Raw genomic sequence first — 22,575 nt, 5'->3', positions numbered from 1 at the left:
TGTGGGGATCACTGTTACTACTGGAGATACTGAGGGGCTCACTATTACGACTGAGGCTACTGTGGGGCTCACTATTACTACTGAGGCTACTGTGGGGATCACTGTTACTACTGGAGATACTGTGGGGCTCACTATTACGACTGAGGCTACTGTGGGGCTCACTATTACTACTGAGGCTACTGTGGGGCTCACTATTACTACTGAGGCTACTGTGGGGCTCACTATTACTACTGAGGCTACTGTGGGGATCACTATTATTACTGAGGCTACTGTGGGGCTCACTATTGCTACTGAGGCTACTGTGGGGCTCACTATTGCTACTGAGGCTACTGTGGGGCTCACTATTACTACTGAGGCTACTGTGGGGATCACTATTATTACTGAGGCTACTGTTGGGATCACTATTACTACTGAGGCTACTGTGGGGATCACTATTACTACTGAGGCTACTGTGGGGATCACTATTGCTACTGAGGCTACTGTGGGGCTCACTATTGCTACTGAGGCTACTGTGGGGCTCACTATTACTACTGAGGCTACTGTGGGGATCACTATTACTACTGAGGCTACTGTGGGGATCACTATTATTACTGAGGCTACTGTGGGGATCACTATTACTACTGAGGCTACTGTGGGGATCACTATTATTACTGAGGCCAGAATGTGGGGTCATTATTACTATTGCGACCACTATGGGAGTCATCATTATGACTGGGGACACTGTTACCACTAGGACATTATGGTGGCACTGTTACTTGGGCATTATCAGGGCTCACACGGGCATAGGTGCACTTCAGTCATAACAATAGGCTCTGTATTTGTGCGACCAATAGCAGCTTACGCCTTTTTTCAGTGTTTTTATATTTGCACACACATTGCCCATTTCTGCATACAGGAGAGCGCCGGCTCGTAACGCACCAACAGGTCACTCAGCGGCTTTTTCTCGCGATGCCCTTCGAGTGAAAGGAAACGCTCTTGGAATACAAACCCACTGCAGGCAATGGGCTCTATGCACAGTGTATTATGTGCACAAAAACCGCCATGCAAATACATTGTCACCGAGCCTTCCTACAGAATTACACCGGGCCGGTGACAGGCATGTGGGGTGGGGCGGGAAGGGGATGGTTTCTCCTTGGAGAGAGCACCTAGAAGGTGTGGGGAGACTTGTAAGACCATCTCTACTCCTCTGGGAAATATGCAGACGGTAGATGAACAGTAAGTGTAATGCTTATGGAACGAGTCCCACTGGGACAGCCGCTGGCAGAGAGCAGCAGCTCGCCGGCCGGTACTCTATGCGCCCTGTGTTGTGCGCCGCTCAGCATCCTCCCCGGTCACGTGACGGCCTCCCCCCCATCCCATCATGTGTACCACACCCTCTCAGGCAAATCTGCAGGCAGCTCTGCCCGGGGTCCTCACACTGCGGGCTGTGATTGGTTACCGGCGGAGCCGCTTGACAACCGCAACCTGAGAGAAAAGAGACGCAGAACCAGGGCGGTGCGGCCCGTACACCGGGGGCTGTCTGCACCGGAACCTACATCCACCGACAGCCGGCCGGGACCGGGAGACCAGCAGGTACCTGCACGGGCGGGGAGACGGCCAGGTATCCCTGACACCTCTGCGGGCGGGTCGGTCATCCTCTCTGAGCCTCTTATGTTCATCCGACTTGCAGGGGATCTAGTGAGAAGGATCGGTCATAGATCCCTGTGAGGAGAGCCCCGCCGCCGCCTCCACAGACCAGGCAAGGCTCAGCTCCATCTTCCCAGGAGTTCCCTATTAAAGGGGTTGTTGGTGGCCGGAAAACCCCTCTGATCACTACAGCTGCCGTAGGGGCAACAAAGGGTCAGTACTTACCCCCCGCCGCAGTGACCGGTGCTGCAGCCCCCCGCGGTCCCGCTAGTTGTGGCAAATTATGCCCTTTTCCCCCCACACCCCAAGGTAAGTGATCGCGGCAGCGGCACTGTTCCCAACTCCTAGCGTTGTGGCACCAGAGTGCTGATGTCGGGAGGATGGGTGGAAATGCTGCAGCGATCACCTGACTACATGAATGGCATCTGCCACGCAAGTACCAGAACCGTGGTGGGGCATGGTGCTGGAGTGTGGCGGGTAAGTGCGGCTCTATTTGTTGTTGTGAGGGGGTTGCAGCAATTGGAGGATGTTGTCCGGTAACCAGGCAACGCAGTTATCCCCCTTGTTGTCCATAGATCTGACACTGTAAGTGAGGAGTCAGACTTCTTGGGTTGCGTTCACCTGTCATCACTATTTTGCTGCAGATTTTGTCGCAGATTTCGCCCATTCACTTTGAATTAAGTGTGAAATCTGCCGCAGATTTGCAACAAGATCCACAGGGTACCTTCACACACTGGTGGTTAGATAAGGCCCCTTGTCCACGGGCGTTGCGATATCTCGCGGCGGATCTCCGCTGTCAGCTGACAGCATGCTGCAAATTGCCGGCTGCGAGCGGAGAATCACAATGATTCTCATGGACACGGGGCCGGCGCTTTCCATAGCAACGTTATGGAAAGCTTCAGACGGCGTGATTTGCCGTCAAATTGCCGCCGGCGAAATCACGTCTGTGGACAGGGGGCCTTAGGCCGGCCTCGCACGAACTGCAGGCCCTGAAGGAGACCCTGGAAGGCACCTGGAACCGATCCGCAGCATCTCTGTGTATGCCGGGGAATTCAACCCTTGAAATACAAAGGGTTAAACCCGCAGCTGACGGGCCGTAAATGTGCACTTAAATGTGTGAAGATCGTCGCTGCGGATTTACAGCGTAATTCCTGCGGGTATTTCATTGCGATTTTACTACGTCTGAAGAGGCGCTTCTAATAAGGAATTGCCTTCTGAGCAGTTCCCCGTATTACGGCAGTCACCCCCTTTTATAAATGTGACCTGTTTTGATAGTAACCCGTATGGAAACGCGTCGGGGAAGTTCATACTAGTCTGTGCCGCTGTCCCCTGGTGAGCTGGTGGTTTTTCCTGGTGCCGCTGTTTGCGCCTAAAAATGGGCACAGTGTTGTAATATTACTGGAGTGCCCGCAGTGTTGGCAGCGCACAATACCCGCTGTGAGCTACCTGTATTTCCCGGGTGCAGTTATTACATGTTAGAAGGAGCAGTTCTACTAATGCCAGAGTTGGGAAATCGCTTATAATGCACTTCCCTACTATAAATTGGGAAGGGTCTCCAGAGCTGCAGTTATGTTACTCCTCTCGTCAGAGGTACCCAGGACCAGAGCTGCAGTTATGTCACTCCTCTCGTCAGAGGTACCCAGGACCAGAGCTGCAGTTATGTCACTCCTCTCGTCAGAGGTACCCAGGACCAGGGCTGGCAGTTATGTCACTCCTCTCGTCAGAGGTACCCAGGACCAGTGCTGGCAGTTATGTCACACCTCTCGTCAGAGGTACCCAGGACCACTGCTGGCAGTTATGTCACTCCTCTCGTCAGAGGTACCCAGGACCAGGGCTGGCAGTTATGTCACTCCTCTCGTCAGAGGTACCCAGGACCAGGGCTGGCAGTTATGTCACTCCTCTCGTCAGAGGTACCCAGGACCAGGGCTGGCAGTTATGTCACTCCTCTCGTTAGAGGTACCCAGGACCAGGGCTGGCAGTTATGTCACACCTCTCGTCAGAGGTACCCAGGACCAGGGCTGGCAGTTATGTCACTCCTCTCGTTAGAGGTACCCAGGACCAGGGCTGGCAGTTATGTCACTCCTCGCGTCAGAGGTACCCAGAACCACTGCTGGCAGTTATGTCACACCTCGCGTCAGAGGTACCCAGGACCAGGGCTGGCAGTTATGTCACACCTCTCGTCAGAGGTACCCAGGACCAGGGCTGGCAGTTATGTCACTCCTCTCGTCAGAGGTACCCAGGACCAGGGCTGGCAGTTATGTCACTCCTCTCGTCAGAGGTACCCAGGACCAGGGCTGGCAGTTATGTCACTCCTCTCGTCAGAGGTACCCAGGACCAGGGCTGGCAGTTATGTCACTCCTCTCGTCAGAGGTACCCAGGACCAGGGCTGGCAGTTATGTCACACCTCTCGTCAGAGGTACCCAGGACCAGGGCTGGCAGTTATGTCACACCTCGCGTCAGAGGTACCCAGAACCAGGGCTGGCAGTTATGTCACACCTCTCGTCAGAGGTACCCAGAACCAGGGCTGGCAGTTATGTCACACCTCTCGTCAGAGGTACCCAGGACCACTGCTGGCAGTTATATCACTCCTCTCGTCAGAGGTACCCAGGACCAGGTCTGGCAGTTATGTCACACCTCTCGTCAGAGGTACCCAGGACCAGGGCTGGCAGTTATGTCACACCTCGCGTCAGAGGTACCCAGGACCAGGGCTGGCAGTTATGTCACACCTCTCGTCAGAGGTACCCAGGACCAGGGCTGGCAGTTATGTCACACCTCGCGTCAGAGGTACCCAGGACCAGGGCTGGCAGTTATGTCACACCTCGCGTCAGAGGTACCCAGGACCAGGGCTGGCAGTTATGTCACACCTCTCGTCAGAGGTACCCAGGTCCAGGGCTGGCAGTAAAGAGTCGGTGAATATTTCTGTAAACGTGTGATACATTCACTAGATTATGCTATATGTCTCAGTTATGAGTGATTGCTTTGCCCTTTTCAAGTGTGAGATAGGAGGGCATCAGATAGCAGGGGGTAGCCTGATGCCCACTAGTGATGGGTTTAGTATGTGATGTCGGCTCCCCTTATCTAGTTAGATCTCCCTGTTATTCTTCTGCATCCAGCTGCTCACCTCCTCCATTGCAATCAGGGAGTGACTGAGCTGCAAAATAGTGAGCCATAGCTGTTCATTGAGGATGAGGGGCCTGCCTGCTAAATAGTGAGCACGCCTTCCCGGTGGGAGTGATGGGGTGGCGGACATCCTCCCCTCCCCTCATGTATACAGGCTGTCGCTTCCTTTGTTGCTGTCGGTGCGGTTCTCGGCCGGAGATGTAATGGGGTGGGAAGGGGCCTCCTATCCAGATGGGAGAGCCGGGCTGTTCAATTATTTATGGCACAATGTGCAAATCGGCCCCCCTGTGCCAGGGAGTTGGCAGCAGATCCGCTCCCTGGGCAATACATGCAGCTCCTCTCCGGTGGCAGCAGTGATTACCGGCTGGTGGCAGAGTAATGATACCCCCGCTGAAGCAGCAGTCGGTGCAGAATACCGGAACACCCTCCGGCTGTAGAAGAGGTTGGGGTTTTGTTTTTAAACTTCGGGCTCACCCACCGGGCGCAGGGGGCTGCGTATTACATATGTTTTTTTCACATGCGTAACGCGCAGTTCTAGAAGCCCATTGACTAATATTGGGTTATTCAGATAAACCTTTTTTTTTCATGTATGTAAAACATACCGCAGCATGTCCTATTTGGTGCGTATTACCTGTATGATGGGCTATGGGGGGTTAAAATGTGCAGTAAATACGCATTAGGGCTCCTGCACACAAGCGTATATACACGCTCATATGATGAGTATGACGTGAATGGAACGCTATTGCGTGTTCTCCCGAGCGTATCTGCGCTGATTACTGTAATTTTTTGTGGTGGTGTCCCCGGTTACATCGGTGCCGGATACATTTGCGCCATTTTTCAACCAGCTGAGTAGCCTAATTAACCCCTGGTGTTAACACCAAAAAGTCCCACTGTTAGCTGCATGATTTGGTGTGGTTGGAGTGCGCATTTGAGCTATCCCATAGACTCCTATGGGCCCGTTGGGCGCACAAATGCGCACAAAATGGAGCATATCACTTTTTTTTACCCGTCAAAATGTGCGCACAAAAATGCTGAATGTGAAGGAACCCAACTTGCATATGTAACCGCTTACGGCGTGTGCGACCGACGCACACATAATACGCCGCCCACACCCGCTTGTGTGACAGATTTTGCAGCTTGTAACAATGACATCGCGTCCGACGGCATCCACTTTACGTAAAGTACCGCAAGGCAATGTGTAGAACAACCTCTGAAAACAGGCAGACCACAGCTCTATCTGGTGAGCCCATGGGGGTCTCGTCTATATCAGAGGGGGGGGGGGGCTTAGAATCGTCCTCCTGGGTCATTGGTAGGTACAGTGTAATGCTCCTGGTGTCCCGGGGTTCCTGCACTTGTGTCCTTTTCTATTAAAAATAATCAGCTGCCTATAGCATAATCTGCGGCAGCCATGTGCCGTAACTAGTGACATCACTCCAGTGACCAGTGATGTCACATTATTGCTGCACCATGTATAGACCATCGGGGGACTGTGGGATCTTCACCACTGGAAGCGGCAGAAATTTAGAGGGGGAGAAAGTGCCCATTTGTGGGGGGAGAAGGAGCTGGTATAATGGGAATCGGACCCCCGCCTTCTCCTCATGATCGGCCATCAGTAACCTCTATTACTGTATACTGAGAAGCTTTCTTGGGGGAAGAATTCACTTAGACTGGTGCTTTTGTTCGGGGCTTTTAAAGTAAAATGTGCTGCAGGGAAAGCGTCAAACGTATTATGTGGCGAATGCATCTTAAGAAATTTGGAGCATCTATGGACTTTTCTTCCGCCGACAAGGCACATTTGCGCTACAGTTTATGGTGTAAATTCTAGTATATTTGTTAGGCTGTGTGTGGCATGTTCCCTTTTTTGAAAATCCCATCAAAGGGCCATTCATTATGTATCTAGTCCCCCAGTATATATGTGAGCTACTGTTACCTCGGTTAGTTGTTCCTTCCCGGCCTCCTTCTCCTCAGATGGTCATGTGATCTCAGTCCTGGCTATATCTACTTGGGGTTATATGTTCAGTTTCTAGCCAGTGTGATGCTGTTAGATAGACCCTACCACAGAAACTGCTTAGAGGGGGATACAGACACTCCTGTCACACAGACATAATAGAGGAGATGACGGCTCATCCTCCTGACTGTATATGAGGGCTATTACAAATGATCTGCACAATTTAATGACACTCGGATAACATAAAAACAGTTTCTCACATCAGCAGTGATCGGTGGGACCCCCTTTGTCACTCAACATCCAAGCTGTAGTCAAGTTCCTGTCATACACGTTGTAGCGGATCACGACTGACTGATGCAACGGCTTCTGTGATGCTGCAGATCACGCATGGTGGGGAATAAGGGGGCATCTTTAATACCCCCCTGAGAAAAAAATCACAAAGCGTAAATCCGGGGGAACATGGAGGCCAAGGAATAAGTTCACCATCGCCACCACCTGCATGGCCATCCATCTGTTTGGTAGTCGCCTATTGAGATCATTTCTGACTTCATTGGGATAATGGGGGGCGCCCCTCCTCCTGGAAGATGAAACCTGGGGCTTCCTGTTCTGGCTGCGGCAGAAGCCATATCTATAACGTCTGGGTACGAAATCCCCGGGACTGTTTCCTCGTGGAAATAGAAGGGATCATGCACCTTCCTACAGGTTATGGTACAAAACACATTCCCCGTGGAGGAGTCGCACGTACGCTCCACCTAGACTGGCGGGTTCCCCTTCCAGATTCTGGCATTAGGTTTGTTGCCCGAAAGGTGGAAGGCGGCTTCATCACTAAACACTAAAGCTTCCATGAAACCATCGTCTTCTATTACAGTTAGTATATTCTCGCCGCTCTCTGTCACCCGGTTTCGGGCCGGTAACTTGCAGTCGGTAGAGATAACCTCACAAACATTTGCGCAGATTCTCCCGCACAGTCGGCTGCGGGACGTCCAGTTCTCTGCTCGCTCTGACGGTGGATTTCTGAGGACTTCATGTGAACTTCTTGCCCGGACGCGCTCCGCTGTTTCCTCGCTTACTGGTGGACGGATGGATGATTTTTGCTTACAGATGCAACCCCTTAGAGCGAGTACTTGTGCGCCCGCTGGGGGGATCTTCTAGAAAATAATGTTGCAAAATAAAGCGCTCTCCCGTCTTTACTGGCAGCTGTTTAGTCTCACACCCCCTTAGCGACGACTTTTTGGGCCTCATTCAGCTTGAGAAACGAAAGCTGCCCTGTGATTGGTTGCTAGGGGCAACAAGGACGTCCTACCGGTAGACAGTTTTGCTAAATTAAGTTTATTTTAATTTTTATCAAATTTCTGTATCTGAAATTTGATAAAATTAAATGTGAGTTATGAGGGTCTCGTATCGGAAAGATCATCTGTAATAACCCTGTTTTTGCGTGGAAAACCCCATTAGTTTACAAGATCTGTGCCCTCAGGAGCAGCTACTGTCAGTAATCCGTCCATGTAAGGACGCCACCGCACTGCGTCTCAGCGGCGGGGACGCTTCTCAGTAGGACATTCGCTGTTAACATCTGTCGGACTGTATAAGATGCCACGTTAGCGCCGCCGTCACACGCTGAGGATTTGGTCAGGATTTAGGCACTAATTTTAAAATCCAACATGTTCAATATTGCTACAGATTTAGGCCGAAAAGCCAAAGATTAGCTGCCTTGAATTACAATTGACGTAATCCGCATTTGGATCCACTGCAGATGTGGGTAAAAACAAAAACATTAAAAACCTATGTCAAATCCTTCCCGTGTGAACATGCCCCCCCTTTCTTACCTGCAGGCTGTGCCTGGTATTGCAGCTGACTAATATCAGACAGCCCCTCTGAGATATTTCAGGCATACCCCTGTGTTGTGACCATTACAGGATTATCGTGGTTTACCTATTGTGGTGCTGGCATTACATAGTGTGGGCAGCTAGGGAGGTGGTCGTGGGGTTTGGGTTGCTGGACGCAGCATTTGTCTAGCGGGTAGAAGGTGGCATCTTGTAAAGTAGATCTCCCAGGTTTTCCTCTATAAGCAGGGCCATGACCAGCCGCCTTTGGCTTTCAGCCACCATTGTGCTTCTTGTTTACGGAGTCCCCGTTGCGTGGATTACTGTACACCACAAGCTGCATACCTGCGCCGCCACATAGCAACATGTGCAACGCTACACAACGTAACACTCGGCCGGTCACACCTGCCTGCTGCGCCTCAGGCTCTTATACAGTAGTGTTTGTAGCAACACAGGGCAAAAAAATAGTTGTGAGTAATAAAAATATATATATTTATTATTTTGTATCCTACTTTATTACAAACCTAAAGAGAGACGGCGTCCATCAGTCGGCTGTACATGGCTATAAGCATCTGCAACCACAGTAATGGATACATATACTGATAGAAAATAGTACATAATGGAATACCTATACAGACCCCATACACATACTTGGTATTGGTTTACCTTGTTCGCCACCGGAAAATAGGGGCTTGACAAGCGGGAACGCCCCTCTCACACCCCCAGCTCCCGATTGGCTCAAGCCTGTAAGGTCCTTTCTTTTCAGTTTCGCCGCTGGCCTCCAGCCTCCTGTCAGCCCCGCAGGTCCACCACTCCTTGTGTGTCCACGGCCGCCGCACAGTGCAAGGAGGGCGACGGGAAGGCAGCTCTGGCACCCCCGCCGCTCCCTCACTGTCCGCCGTTGCACTCCAGCCTCCGCATCCCCCTGCTTCCCTCCCTCAGTGACAGTCAGGGCCGCAGGCCCCCCACTCCCTCTGCGTCGGCGGCCGCTACAGAGTGAAGGGAGGCCGACAGGGAAGTGGCTCTGCTGTCCCCTCCGCTCCCTCACTGTCCACCTCTGGCCTTCAGCCTCCGTGGCCCCCCTCCCTCCGTTACTCACTGTGAGGCATTGTAGTACTGCTGCTGCTGCTGATGCCGCAGCTGGTCCCCCAAAATACGGCGCCGCTACTGAGTGCAGGGAGCCCGACGGGGAAGCGTCTCTGCCGCCGCTGCTCACTCTGTCTCCCCCCACCGCTGCACAATGCAGGCATGCAGCTGGGAAAGCTGCTGTGCCGCCGCTCCCTCACTGTCCGGGTACGCAGCCCACTCAAACGCCGGCTAAGGCGCTGTTAGTTAGTGCCAGGGCCTGACCGGGGAGTGGCCGGCCTGTCAAGAAGACTGTATCTTGTCGCCACCCACACTTCCGGTGGCGTCAAGATACACTAATACCCACGTAGTTTACCCCCTAATCCGCACCACAACGCACGTTTCGCCTGAAATGCTTCATCTGGTGCTGTGCGCTAGAGAAGCAAAGCTGCAACCGCTACAAAGGTATATTAGTAAAGTTAGACAAAAGTCAGCAGAGAAGCATGAAGCTATGTAAATGTTTACTGCTAAATTGTGGGGTGCCGGCCGGAGAGCCTCGTATCTGCAGCACCCCGCTGGTTAGTCCCAAGGAATCCACAACGCGCTTTACCACCCAAAATAAATAAGAGCGGGGGAGCGTGAATAGAAAGGCTTCAAAATTATGTGCCAAGTTTGTTTGTCTAAATTTCTTTAGCTTTTCTAGTGGTTGGAGCTTTGCTCTTCTGATACGTGGCTCCAGATCCCCTGCGGAGGCATGGATTTAAAGGGCCACTTCAGGGCTTTGGTTTTTAATTCATTCACTATGTATCTAGTCCCCTAGTATATAGAAGTGGGCCAGTGTTACCTCGGTTAGTTACTCTTTACTGTGTCAACCTTTTAGCCTCTTTCTCCTCCGATGGCCATGTGATCACAAGTCTGACAAGCTCAGAATCTGACTCGGAAAATAAACCCATAACCCCAAATAGACCTCAGTTTGGGCTCGTGTCCGCAACAGTGTTTTCACCATGTATCACGCTTGCGTTGCGTGTGATATGCGGTGAATGGAGTCCAATGAAAGTCAATAAACTCCTTTTGAATGGGGTCATACACATGAGTGATGTTTTTCTACATGGTACCGTGTTTGCAGCGTGTTCTATCTAGCTGTGTGATCTCACACCGCAGCCCCATTGTTTTCAGTGCAGCTGGTGGCAGCAGGATCGACCCCATTGAAAGCAATGGGAGAACTCTGCAATCCTCTGCTGGGGCTGTGACAGCCGCGGCGGGGGATTCCCTTCCCTTCATCCCCACAGTGATATAATGAAAGCTCCTCGCATCCACAGGTCTTTCACCTGGTGTGGAGCGCGATATGAGCGCGGGATCCACATCCCATATTACGCTCGCCCGTGTGAAGCTAGCCCAAGGGTGCGTTCACAAAGCCCATTTTCTGCAGAATTTCTGTAGCTGAAAAAAATCTGCAGCAAATCTGCTACATGTGAACGCAGCCTTAATCAAAATACTTTGATTGACTAGGTTGATCTGCCATAGCGGGAACGGCCCAAGTACAACCGTTTCTGGAAAGGAAACGGACACTTTTATTCTCCTCCTATTAACAGCCGTTCTCACTGCCTCCTGCAGCCGTCGGCTCCCTGGCATCCCGGATTAGATGGATATCACTTACTGGTCATTCTACCTTCTCCACTATGTAAAGAAAAATATGATTGCTGCCAGGAAACCATCAGTAAGCAGATCGCACAGTACTGGTGTAATGCCATCTATGGCTTGTGTACCAGCCAGGGCTGCCACGCTTCAGTAGCGGATGACCACATGATGCCTGTAGGCACCCGAACACCACGGTAGTCAGATTACACTGAGATAGTCCTATGGGGATGCTGGAGTTACATGGTGACACTTGCTCTCGCTTCAGGTGTCTAACCTGGGGCTGCACAAGGTAAGGGAAGGGCGCTGTGTCTTGTAGGGGTGTATTCACATGCTGCAAGGTCTTGCAACTCTATTCATCTGGATGGGGCTTGTAGAGATCCGTGCGCACAAACCACCCAGTCATATGTACAGAGCTGGTCTGCAACGCATGTGACCGTACCCTAAGGCTTCATTCACACGGCAGAGCGCGGTATTGGGATGAGAAACCCGGCCCACTGTTGTGCTTGCCAACGTGGATGCCAGACATTTTTGATTCAAAAACTCCTTGCATCGCTTCTGTGAAATTTGTAATCCTCATACATGTGTTTTATGCGCAGTAGGGGATCGCAGATGTTTCCCATTGTGTCATACCGCATCGCACGCCATACTAGTACCATGCGATGTCTATAAGGTCCCATTGAAAATAATGGGTGATGCGTTTCTCGGAGCGCCAGAAAAACAGGACCTGCTGCGAGGGGAAAAAAAATTGCTCATGTGTATGACTATAAGTTTTTACATAAGAGAATATCATGTACAGCAATTCCTTAGAGGGGAATCCGTGGAGAAATACTACTGATGACTAATCGTCAGGATAGGTCATCAATAGTTGATTTGCCCGGGTCTGACCAATCAGCTGAGCGGGCGCATGCTATCAGTGCCGCAAATACACAGAGATCGCAGTGGAAGCAGTGGAAGTCTCCAACGCCCTATATGAAGTGGCTGGTACTTGTAACGGCACAGCTTGCGTTGACTTCAATGGCAGCCGTGCCTGCAGTTACAAGCGCTGGCCACTACAGGGAGGTCGACGTGAAGACTTCAACTCTGACCTCTGTGTTATTACGGCACTGGAAGCATGATCGATGATCGGTCGGGGGCCTGAGCGACGGACCCCGGCCAATTAACTATTGATGGCTTATCCTGAGGAGAGGTCATCAATACTATTTTCCATGGAAAGCCCCTCTAATATGTGCTGATTATCAGTTGAACGGGACAATTGTGATAATCGGTACTTGTAATGGCATTGCTGTATAGGCCAACTTTGACTTCACAATTCTTCTGTAAGTTAATGGCCATTTACACGTAATGATTGTCGCACAAAATTCGTTCAAAGATACAAAAAAGCTCGATAATCGTTACGTCTAAATGCAAAGCCGTCATTTACTACTCATTTACTGTCCGTTTGACGCTCTGTTTCAACCAGCATAAAAATCATCGCTGGTCCGCTCGCTCCTCGCTGTGTAAACGCTCCCCGCTCACAGCGATCATCCGCCTGGCTTAACGTTCTGCACGCGTGCGAACAGCTGGCGGTGACGTCACCCGCTCGTGCCCTCACTCAGGCAGTAGTCATCCAGTGTAAATGCACCATTAGAATTGTGCCTCAGCAAAATGCCGATTTAATTAGATTAATTGCCCAGCCCCATCTGGAGATATTTATATCCAATGCCCCATTTAGACGGGACGACCATTGTGTAAACGACTGACGTCACCGCTAAGTTGGTGGTGATCGTGCAGAGCGCCTAAACAAGCAGATCCCCGGCGGCTTATCGCTTCCCATCCTGTGTGAAGCGGGGAGCGTCTACACACGGCGAGAAGTCAGCGATCCAGCAGCGGTTTTCACGCTCGTTGAGTGAGCGAACGGCAACCAAATAGTGTACGATGGCTGAGTGTTTAGATGCGACTATTGTCATGCAAATGTGTAAATGGCTCTTAAAGGATCTTTATCAGACATGGGGGTAAATGTAGCGGAGCCTGTAGTGAAGGGGCAAACTAACCATCTGCTATGGCATTGGCCCACAGACCTAACTGGGATGAGTTCCCTGGCAATGAATTGGTTAACCTTTTCTTCTTCCCGCATTGAAATATAAGGTTTGGCTATGTGAGAAGCACAAGTTGCGGTACCTGTGGTTGTTCACACCCAAGTGCAGACGCCACATAAATGTATTGTCGGAGGTGGCCGCAGGGTGTGCTGGCTGCCAGCTTGTCATTTACATTTGGCGCGCCTGTGCTGTATAAATAAGTATAATCATGCAGTACAGGATGCTTCCTTTAACCACTTAATGACCAACATTTATGATAGGTAGATGGATAGATATATACCGTGTTTCCCCCAAAATAAGACAGTGTCTTATATTAATTTTTGTTCAAAAAGGTTTACATTTTTTACTTGTTTAGCTGCCTGGACACTATTTAAATTGACTTTTTAAATTAACTGTTAGCAGGGCTTAATTGTGGAGTAGGGCTTATATTTCAAGCATCCTCAAAAAGCCTGAAAAATCATTTTGCATCCTCATAGCATGATTTTCCAAAATTTCTGTCTTATTTTCAGGGTATGTCTTATTTTCAGGGAAACAGGGTATTTTTTGTTTTCATTGCTAATTGTTAATTTGTGTATTAACCCTTTCCAATCCAATTTCCCTGTCACCCGCACACTCCCCAGCTCTTACTTATTTGGGTGGGAAAGCGCATTGTGGATTCCTTGGAATTACTCAACAAGAGCACCTAAAAATAATGTCATGATGATTTTATTAGTGATTAATTTAAAAAACATGCGTTATGAGTATTTCACATCGGGAAGATCGTTTGTAATAATCCTGTAAATATATGTTGATATTACATATAATTATTTAATAAGACTATTCATTTCTTATTTCTCTAATGATTATCTACCATACAGCTGCATCATGTAACTGCATACAACGTGTATAGCGCATGCCTCTAACACTATGCAGGACAGCTCTCCAATGCTGGAGCTCTCTTCTGTATGTGTTTATTACACTATGCAGGACAGCTCTCCGATGCTGGAGCTCTCTTCTGTATGTGTTTATTACACTATGCAGGACAGCTCTCCGATGCTGGAGCTCTCTTCTGTATGTGTGTATTACACTATGCAGGACAGCTCTTTGATGCTGGAGCTCTCTTCTGTATGTGTATATTACACTATGCAGGACAGCTCTCCAATGCTGGAGCTCTCTTCTGTATGTGTATATTACACTATGCAGGACAGCTCTCCAATGCTGGAGCTCTCTTCTGTATGTGTATATTACACTATGCAGGACAGCTCTCCGATGTTGGTACTCTCTTCTGTATGTGTATATTACACTATGCAGGACAGCTCTCCAATGCTGGAGCTCTCTTCTGTATGTGTATATTACACTATGCAGGACAGCTCTCCGATGCTGGAGCTCTCTTTTGTATGTGTAGATTACACTATGCAGGACAACTCGCCGATGTTGGAGCTCTCTTGTATGTGTGTATTGCACTATGCAGGACAGGTCTCTGATGCTGGAGCTCTCTTCTGTATGTGTTTATTACACTATGCAGGACAGCTCTTTGATGCTGGAGCTCTCTTCTGTATGTGTATATTACACTATGCAGGACAGCTCTCCGATGCTGGAGCTCTCTTCTGTATGTGTTTATTACACTATGCAGGACAGCTCTTTGATGCTGGAGCTCTCTTCTGTATGTGTATATTACACTATGCAGGACAGCTCTCCGATGCTGGAGCTCTCTTCTGTATGTGTATATTACACTATGCAGGACAGCTCTTTGATGCTGGAGCTCTCTTCTGTATGTGTAGATTACACTATGCAGGACAGCTCTCTGATGCTGGAGCTCTCTTCTGTATGTTTATATTACACTATGCAGGACAGCTCTCCGATGCTGGAGCTCTCTTCTGTATGTGTAGATTACACTATGCAGGACAACTCGCCGATGTTGGAACTCTCTTCTGTATGTGTATATTACACTATTCAGGAAAGAGCTCTGATCTGACCCTCTTCTGCATAGTATTAGAAACATGTGTTAGACCTTGCCCAACATTGCTGCTACAGTATGCAGGGAAATCTGAATGTCGGATGAGGTCTGACGTTGGATTGAAAAGGGTTAAGTCCTGCTAGACTAGTGCATACCAGCTTGATGTCTTTAGATGCCATATGTGATTCATTTTAAGCATCAGCTCTGCCCTCTGTGATCCATACCAACTATTGTAAAAATGCTGAGACTGCCGGCTTGATCTTGCTTGCATTGGCTTGGCAGGAGACGGTAGAGCTGCGTACTGTGCCTTTCTCCTTCGTGTAACACTGGACTTTAGTGTTTCTGGTCTCTTTACGCTGGAGGGCTTAAAAATGGATACAATGAGTCAGTTATGCCATTTGCAAGGATTTACCTGGCTGCACAATCGGAACACCGCTGTGAATGCTGCCTTACTGGGGACGGCTGTCGTACTTTACTGTTTTTGGTTTATGTAAACTGCTAAGTTGTCTCATACATGATTGATTTTTTCCCCCTCTCCCCTTCCTTTTCTTCTCTTTCCAGACCATCACAATGACGGCTGAAGAAACTGTAAATGTTAAAGAAGTAGAGATTACAAAGTTGATTTTAGATTTCCTCAATGCCAAGAAGCTGCACATCAGCATGCTGGCCCTGGAGAAGGAGAGTGGGGTGATAAATGGGCTCTATTCCGATGACATGCTTTTTCTCAGGTAGGTCAGAATATTAGTAATGTGTATTGTTCTGCTCACCGTTATGTATCTTACGTTGGATTTTATGTGCTTTGCATGTTATGTGGTCTTAAAATCCTCCTGTAGTGAAAGTGTCCGTGTTTAGTATTTTGTTACTTTGTAGAAGGTATTTAGGACTAAAATGGTACGGGTAGTCTCACACAAGCGTAATGTAAAGCGTATTAAGCGCACATAATACGCGGTGAATGGAGTCGATGAAATAACATTGATTTTCAGTGATCCGTTCACACCTGCGTATATACATTAATTATAATACACATGTAAAAAAAGAACGCAGCATGTTCTATTTCATGCAATAGAGCCCTGTTCTTTATGGGCGCGTAATAAACGCTGTACACGCGCAATTACATGCGTATAAATGCCGCACATACGCCAACGTTGCTGAACGACAAAGCGTGAGCGAGATACTGTAATGCGCAGTGAAAAATCCGTGGCGCACATGGCGATAGGCCGGCTCACACAGCAGTAAAATGCTGCGTTGTACATGCAGGGTTTTATAACAAGCTCAGGTAAGCCCATCTTAAGAAGGTTAAAAACCGCTTCTTCGTTCTCCTCTGGGTCCTCTGCTGCGACTAACAGCTGAGGACCCGATCTGCGCCTGCTACATTGCAGGAGCTTTAATCCCACACCATATTTTTGCTATCGGACGAGATTTAAGCACAGGACCAAGCGCCGTAAATTTACTATGCCTGGTCCTTAAAGGGTCAAAGGAATATAAACTAAAATGCATGGGTACGACCGTATGTAGCGGCCACAAACCACTCTAGTGTACATTCTACAATCTTACAGGTTTGATGGTTTACAGGGTCTCTCTTGTTTAAATCATTATGAAATATGATAGTCCTGAGTTTAATAAGAATGATGTGGTTTCTGTAAGTCTCATTATACAGTCCCACCTATGTCTTGTCTTTTGACCCTAAGGGTACAGACACACATAGCGGCTCCTGTGTAGAAAACTGAGAGCCATCTGTCTGCCTTTTATATTCTGTGATCGCACTGACCGTGGCATGTAAAGGGTTAAACAGGGGGGATCAAAGGTTTGTTTAGTCCCTGCTGTTAGATAAACTAACAGGCTGCCATCCGACAGCCGAGCACCTGCTTCCCCTGGCACAGGAGACGGGCGCTTCTGATGCAGCCACTGTCAAAAGCCAGCGCATCAGAATAAAACCCATAACTACTGCCATCAAAAGATGTATGGTTGGTTGCTAAGGGGTTAAACAATAGGTCATTTTCTGGCAATATATTCCCTTTTAAACAGAACAGAATTAAGATGGCTATATACCTTTGTTAGTCGTCAGCCAAGTGCAGTCTGCCGCAACGCCGCCGGAGACCATCGGGACGCCGCGGACCAGGTGAGTATAGATTTTATTTATTTTTTTAAATGCAGGTTATCTACGTTTTATTTTTGGTGGAGGCCTTATATTTCAAGCCTCCCCCGAAAACCGGGGTAGGTCTTATCGGGGTAGGTCCTATTTTCAGGGGAAAGCGGTAAGAAGGAAAGCTGATAAATGGGAATGTAATTGGTTGGTAATCGTCTTTCCTTTGATGACCCGCAGGCAGTTAATCCTCGATGGACAGTGGGATGAGGTCCTCCAGTTTATCCAACCACTCGAGTGTATGGACAAATTTGACAGAAAAAGGTAACTTCAATAGTTAATATCTGGTATATTGAGAGTGTGCGTACATGTTGTGTAGTAATAGTAGCAGCTACTAATTGTGTAATATGTATACATACGTGTGCGGGTATACATAATATACAGTAATATGCACATACGGGTGCCTTGGTCTCCTTCAGGTTCCGCTACATCATTCTAAAGCAGAAGTTCTTGGAAGCGCTGTGTGTGAACAACGCCATGTCAGCAGAAGAGGAGCCGCAGCATGTAAGTCAGACATTAATTCAGAGCCTAGGCTTGTCCTAGTACTGCCCTTGGGGAACGTGTGCTTCCTTCTCTTCATCTTGTATGCCAGGGTAAACTAATTAATTATGCAGTGTTCTATAGAAATAAATAATTAGAAACTATTTTATATTCCTGTTTTCTTCAAAAGCCGATGAATAAAATATTTCTGCTCGCTTAGTCAAGAATACTTGAGCTTTTTTAACACGCCAGTTGCTGCCTTGTGTGTACAGCCATCTGGAAGGAAATCACATATATTTTGCACTAATATGTCTATCGTCCATGCATAACGACACACTTGGGAACAATTATATACACCTCTCTAACGATCCCGAGGATTATAGGTATAGAGTAAAGAATGACGGATCCTTGGATGTGCCAAGATATATGTTTTTACGGAGACCAGAAGGATCTTCAAACCAACAGATTCTTAGACGTCTTCAGGATGACAGTATTTGTTAGAAGACTAATAATATCAGAGAAGACTGACAGAACTAGTTTTTAGATTTTTCTGCCAGTTTTAGGTTTGGAATCCACGATTTGTAATTGCAGTGGCTTCCTATGTGCTACAACCTCAAGCCTACGGAGATGGTTGGCGTTGCAGGTCACTCATGACTTTCCCATCATAGTGAAACACTAAGTTTGTAATAACTCGCAATTGTTGCTGTGTATCACACTACCAAGAGTCATTGTGAAGCCCTAAACCTTAATCGGCTAGCATTAATTACCCAGAGGAGCATGCATGGCCTTATAAGTCTCCACTCACCTCTCGGGTGTCTTCTCACACCTTCTGGGTGCTTTTCTTAAGGAGAGACGACACCTCTCCTGAACCACCTTACAGGCCTCTCACCAGCCAAGCCAGTAACCTACTGTACACTGATGAGAGGCAATCACCCCGAAGCAGCTGTCTGTGTATGGATTCTGGCTTGGTTTCCTATTCCCAATCATTGTTTAACAAACAAAAAATCGTACATTAACTTGCAGGAATGCTGCCATCCAATAGGTGGCGCTGCAGAGGTATTGTTCCATTTTCCTTTTTTTGCATAACCTTGCACAGAAACAACTTTAGCTTTGTGAGGCTGATACATGTAATGCGGTAATGACATCTGCAAGGAACAGAAGTTTCCAGCCAAACTGATTCCTCAGTGTTTCCAGTGATCGGGTTTCTCGCTCCAGTTACCCGTCTGCTGCATTACTTAGTCAGGTTTTATTGTCCCTGGTGCTCGTTCTTAAATGTCATCAGGTTTACTAAAATAACCCTGACTTCAGGCCTTTTTTTGGGCTGTAGATCGCGAATAGTGGCAGTTTACAAACTTTTCATTAACCCCTTAATGACGCGGCCCTTTTTCTTTTTCCATTTTCGTTTCCCCCCCCCCCCCCCTTTAAAAAAAATCGTAACTCCTTTATTTATCCATCGACGTCGCTGTATGAAGGTTTGTTTTTTGCGGGACGAGTTGTATTTTTCAATGTTACTATTTATTGTAACATATAATGTACTGAAAAACTTTAAAAAAATTCTAAATGGAGTAAAATTTAAAAAAAAGACATTTCACCATCTTTTAGTGCGTCTTGTTTCTATGGCGCACGAATGGCAACAAAAACTACATGATAACTTTATTCTATGAGTCGGTACGATTGCTACGATACCAGACTTGTATAGTTTTTTTTTACTATACTCTTTTTTTTTTTTTTTTGTGTGTGTGTGTAATGTCCTGTAGTTTCTTATAGTACCAATTTGGAATACGGTACATACGACTTTTTGATCGCTTTTTATTGTGTTTTTTCTGGGAGACGGTAACTAAAAAAATGCATTTCTGGCGTTCTTTATTTATTTATTTTTTCGGACGACGTTCACCGTGCGGGAAAAATAATGCGCTACTTTGATAGTTCGGACTTTTACGGACGCGGCGATACCAGATACATATTTTTTATTTATTATTTAGATTTTTTAATAATAGATATGGCAAAAGGGGGGTGATTTAAACTTTGACAACTTTTTTTTTTTTTCAATTTAAAAAAACTTTATTGATTTTTTTTTTTTACATTACTTTGAAGCCCCCCTGGAGGACTTTAACATGCGATGCTTTGATCGCTCCTGCAGTATGACGTAATGCTATAGCATTACGTCATACTGCTTTTTGACAGGCAGTCTATCAAGCCACCCCACAGGGATGGCTTCATTAGGCCCCCGGCTGCCATGACACCTGCACGGCTCTCCCAATCTCACTGCGGGGGGGCCGTGCGGGATGTTCGGGGGATTTAAATGCCACTGTCAGAACTGACAGCGGCATTTAAATGGTTAATAGCCGCGAGCGGCTATTGCCCGCGGGTGTCAGCTGTTATAAACAGCTGACGCCTGCACTGTATGAAGAAAGGTTGCCACGCAACCTCTCTTCATACATACCCCGTGGCTCCATGACGTAAATGTACGTCATTGGTCGTGAAGGGGTTAATGCACTGTATGTTGCAAATATAAACCCGCATATTGTTGTCTGCGCACATGTTATGTACCAAGGGAAATCTATTAAGCTGCTCTTACAGCTGTATAAAGGCGCAGTTCTGGGTTACTGTCTCTTAGCTCCGTTTTCGGAGGAGAGAAACAGAAATAAAACAGTCCAGTTTTTTTTTCTCCTCCCCATTGATTTTAATGGGGTTTCAAAAAAAAAAAAGAAAGCCAATGGAAAGGATTCAGTTTGCTTCCATTTTGTCAAGTTTCTGCAGACTGCACTATTTTCCTGAGAAAAAAAAATTGACAACCTAATGAAATGGAAACAAACTAAAGCCTTTCCATTTGCTTTCAGTTTTTTTTAAACTTCATTGAAATCAATGGGGGGAAAAAAGGATCGGTTTCTGTTTCTCTCATCTAAAAATTCAGCAGAGAGATGCAATTCCTGAACTGACCCTAACGCAGATGTGAGGGCAGCCTTACTCATCGATATTTACCGTAACTACAAAGCTCATCGGCCTCCCCCACATCAGACTCGCTCCTCTTCAATCCATACTAAATGCGGCAGCTAGGCTCATTTTTCTGTCCAGCCGTTACTCAGATGCCTCTGCATTATGCCAGTCGCTGCATTGGTTGCCCATCCACTTTAGAAACTAATTTAAACTCCGCACCCTCACCCACAAAGCTCTGCATGGCACCGCACCACCATACATTGCCTCCCTACTGTCAGTATACCACCCAGCGCGCTCACTCCGATCGGCTAACACACTCAGACTAAACACCCCTGTAATACGAACCTCTCATGCTCGCCTCCAGGACTTCACCAGAGCAGCACCCATCCTCTGGAACGCTCTACCCCAAGGCATCCGGACTATTCCCAATGCATGAAATTTCAGATGTGCCTTAAAAACACACCTCCTCAGAGAGGCATACCAAATCCCCTGACCTAGTCCCTCACGCCTCCCTATGGCTCCCCACACCTTCCACCCTGCCCATCGCACACAACCTCTTCCGCTGCACCTCCTTACCATCTCCACCCCATTTGCTTTCTAATAACTGATTTCCACATGTAATTCTCGTATTGCCTGTGTTCCCCCTCCATCCCCCCCTTGTAACTACTTTATCACCCCCACCCTGTTTGTTTCAAACTGATTGTTTATCACATATAATTGTTGTATTGTCTGTGTTCTCCAATGCTTGAAAGCGCTGCGGAATAAGTTGGCGCTGTACAAATAAAGATTATTATTATTGCCAGTGATAATGAGCTTTCTTCATGTAACTACAGCTGTAGCAGGCATTATCTTACCCTGCGATCGGTTCTGTTTACATATAGATGTAGCAGAGTTTGTTATATTAACACATTAAGAGTTAATGTTCCACAGTTTGCTGCGTTAAAGGAGTTGTCTGTAACTTTTTGGATTTCCTATGTCTTATTTTATTCGTCTTTGCACAGGTCATCAATCGATAATCAGCGGGGTCAGAATCCCTGTTGAGCAGCTGAATACCAATGTTACTGTCAATATAGTCAGTGCTTGAGGCAGATAGCGCTGATGATGTTGCAGCAGCCAGGTTTAGTACTGCAGGCACAACTCCTATTGAATTTTAAATGGGAGCTGCGCCTGCAATAACAACCTAGTCCACTGTGCTATGGACAGCAGTCTGCTTCCTGCACAGTTTGCAATGACAGCAGGCTGTGGAATCGGCCGAGCAGTGAACCCCCGCTGATCATCTATTGATGATGTGTCTTGAGAACAGGTCATCAATAGGAAGAAATACAAAAATTGCCCAACAACCCATGTAAGATAACAATAGCTTTTCAATGACCTAAGATAACATATCGCAGAAAACGGTGACAGTCAAGTTAAATGTTGCTACCTCTGCAGTGCCTCAGTGCAATATCCATAGCATACTGCTTCTTATTTAGTATTGGAGAAGCTTCATAGTACATAAAGCGGACTGTGTCATGGTGCGGACTAAACCTTCATCGGGCAAACAAATGTTTATTGCTCATCTACTATATCAGTACTTCAGCTCTGCTTTAGCCTTATGCTGCAGGGTGAATAGAAATGGTCACTTGTGTTCTGCTAATGGTTGAAATGAAACATCCAAATTAAAGGGGTTATGCCACCAAAATTAGTCCATAGGATGGTGACAAATGATGGATTGCCGGAATCCCCAAGGATCATGAGAATGGCGCTTCCTGGGTCTGCCAGCTGATTGGCGCAGCAGTGTGTGACCA

The 22,575-nt window shown here is 47.6% G+C and overlaps 1 protein-coding gene across 2 annotated transcripts in view; it reads left to right on the top strand.

Annotated features, from left to right (window-relative positions):
* The first annotated feature begins 1,443 nt into the window (after positions 1–1,443).
* The window catches only part of WDR47 (WD repeat domain 47), a 52,080-nt gene continuing 30,948 nt past the window's right edge, over positions 1,444–22,575 (top strand). For both annotated transcript variants that reach the window (XM_066597166.1, XM_066597165.1), the window contains exons 1-4: positions 1,444–1,572; positions 15,790–15,956; positions 17,552–17,635; positions 17,791–17,875. In XM_066597166.1, the coding sequence (XP_066453263.1) occupies positions 15,799–15,956; positions 17,552–17,635; positions 17,791–17,875 (327 nt within the window). In that variant the 5' untranslated portion in view covers positions 1,444–1,572; positions 15,790–15,798. The remainder of the gene's footprint in view (positions 1,573–15,789; positions 15,957–17,551; positions 17,636–17,790; positions 17,876–22,575) is intronic.

This window comes from Eleutherodactylus coqui, chromosome 3, assembly GCF_035609145.1.
Source record: "Eleutherodactylus coqui strain aEleCoq1 chromosome 3, aEleCoq1.hap1, whole genome shotgun sequence".
Classification (NCBI taxonomy): Eukaryota; Metazoa; Chordata; class Amphibia; order Anura; family Eleutherodactylidae; genus Eleutherodactylus; species Eleutherodactylus coqui.
Note: the sequence above shows the minus strand (reverse complement) of the source record. Positions and strands in the feature narration are given on the sequence as shown.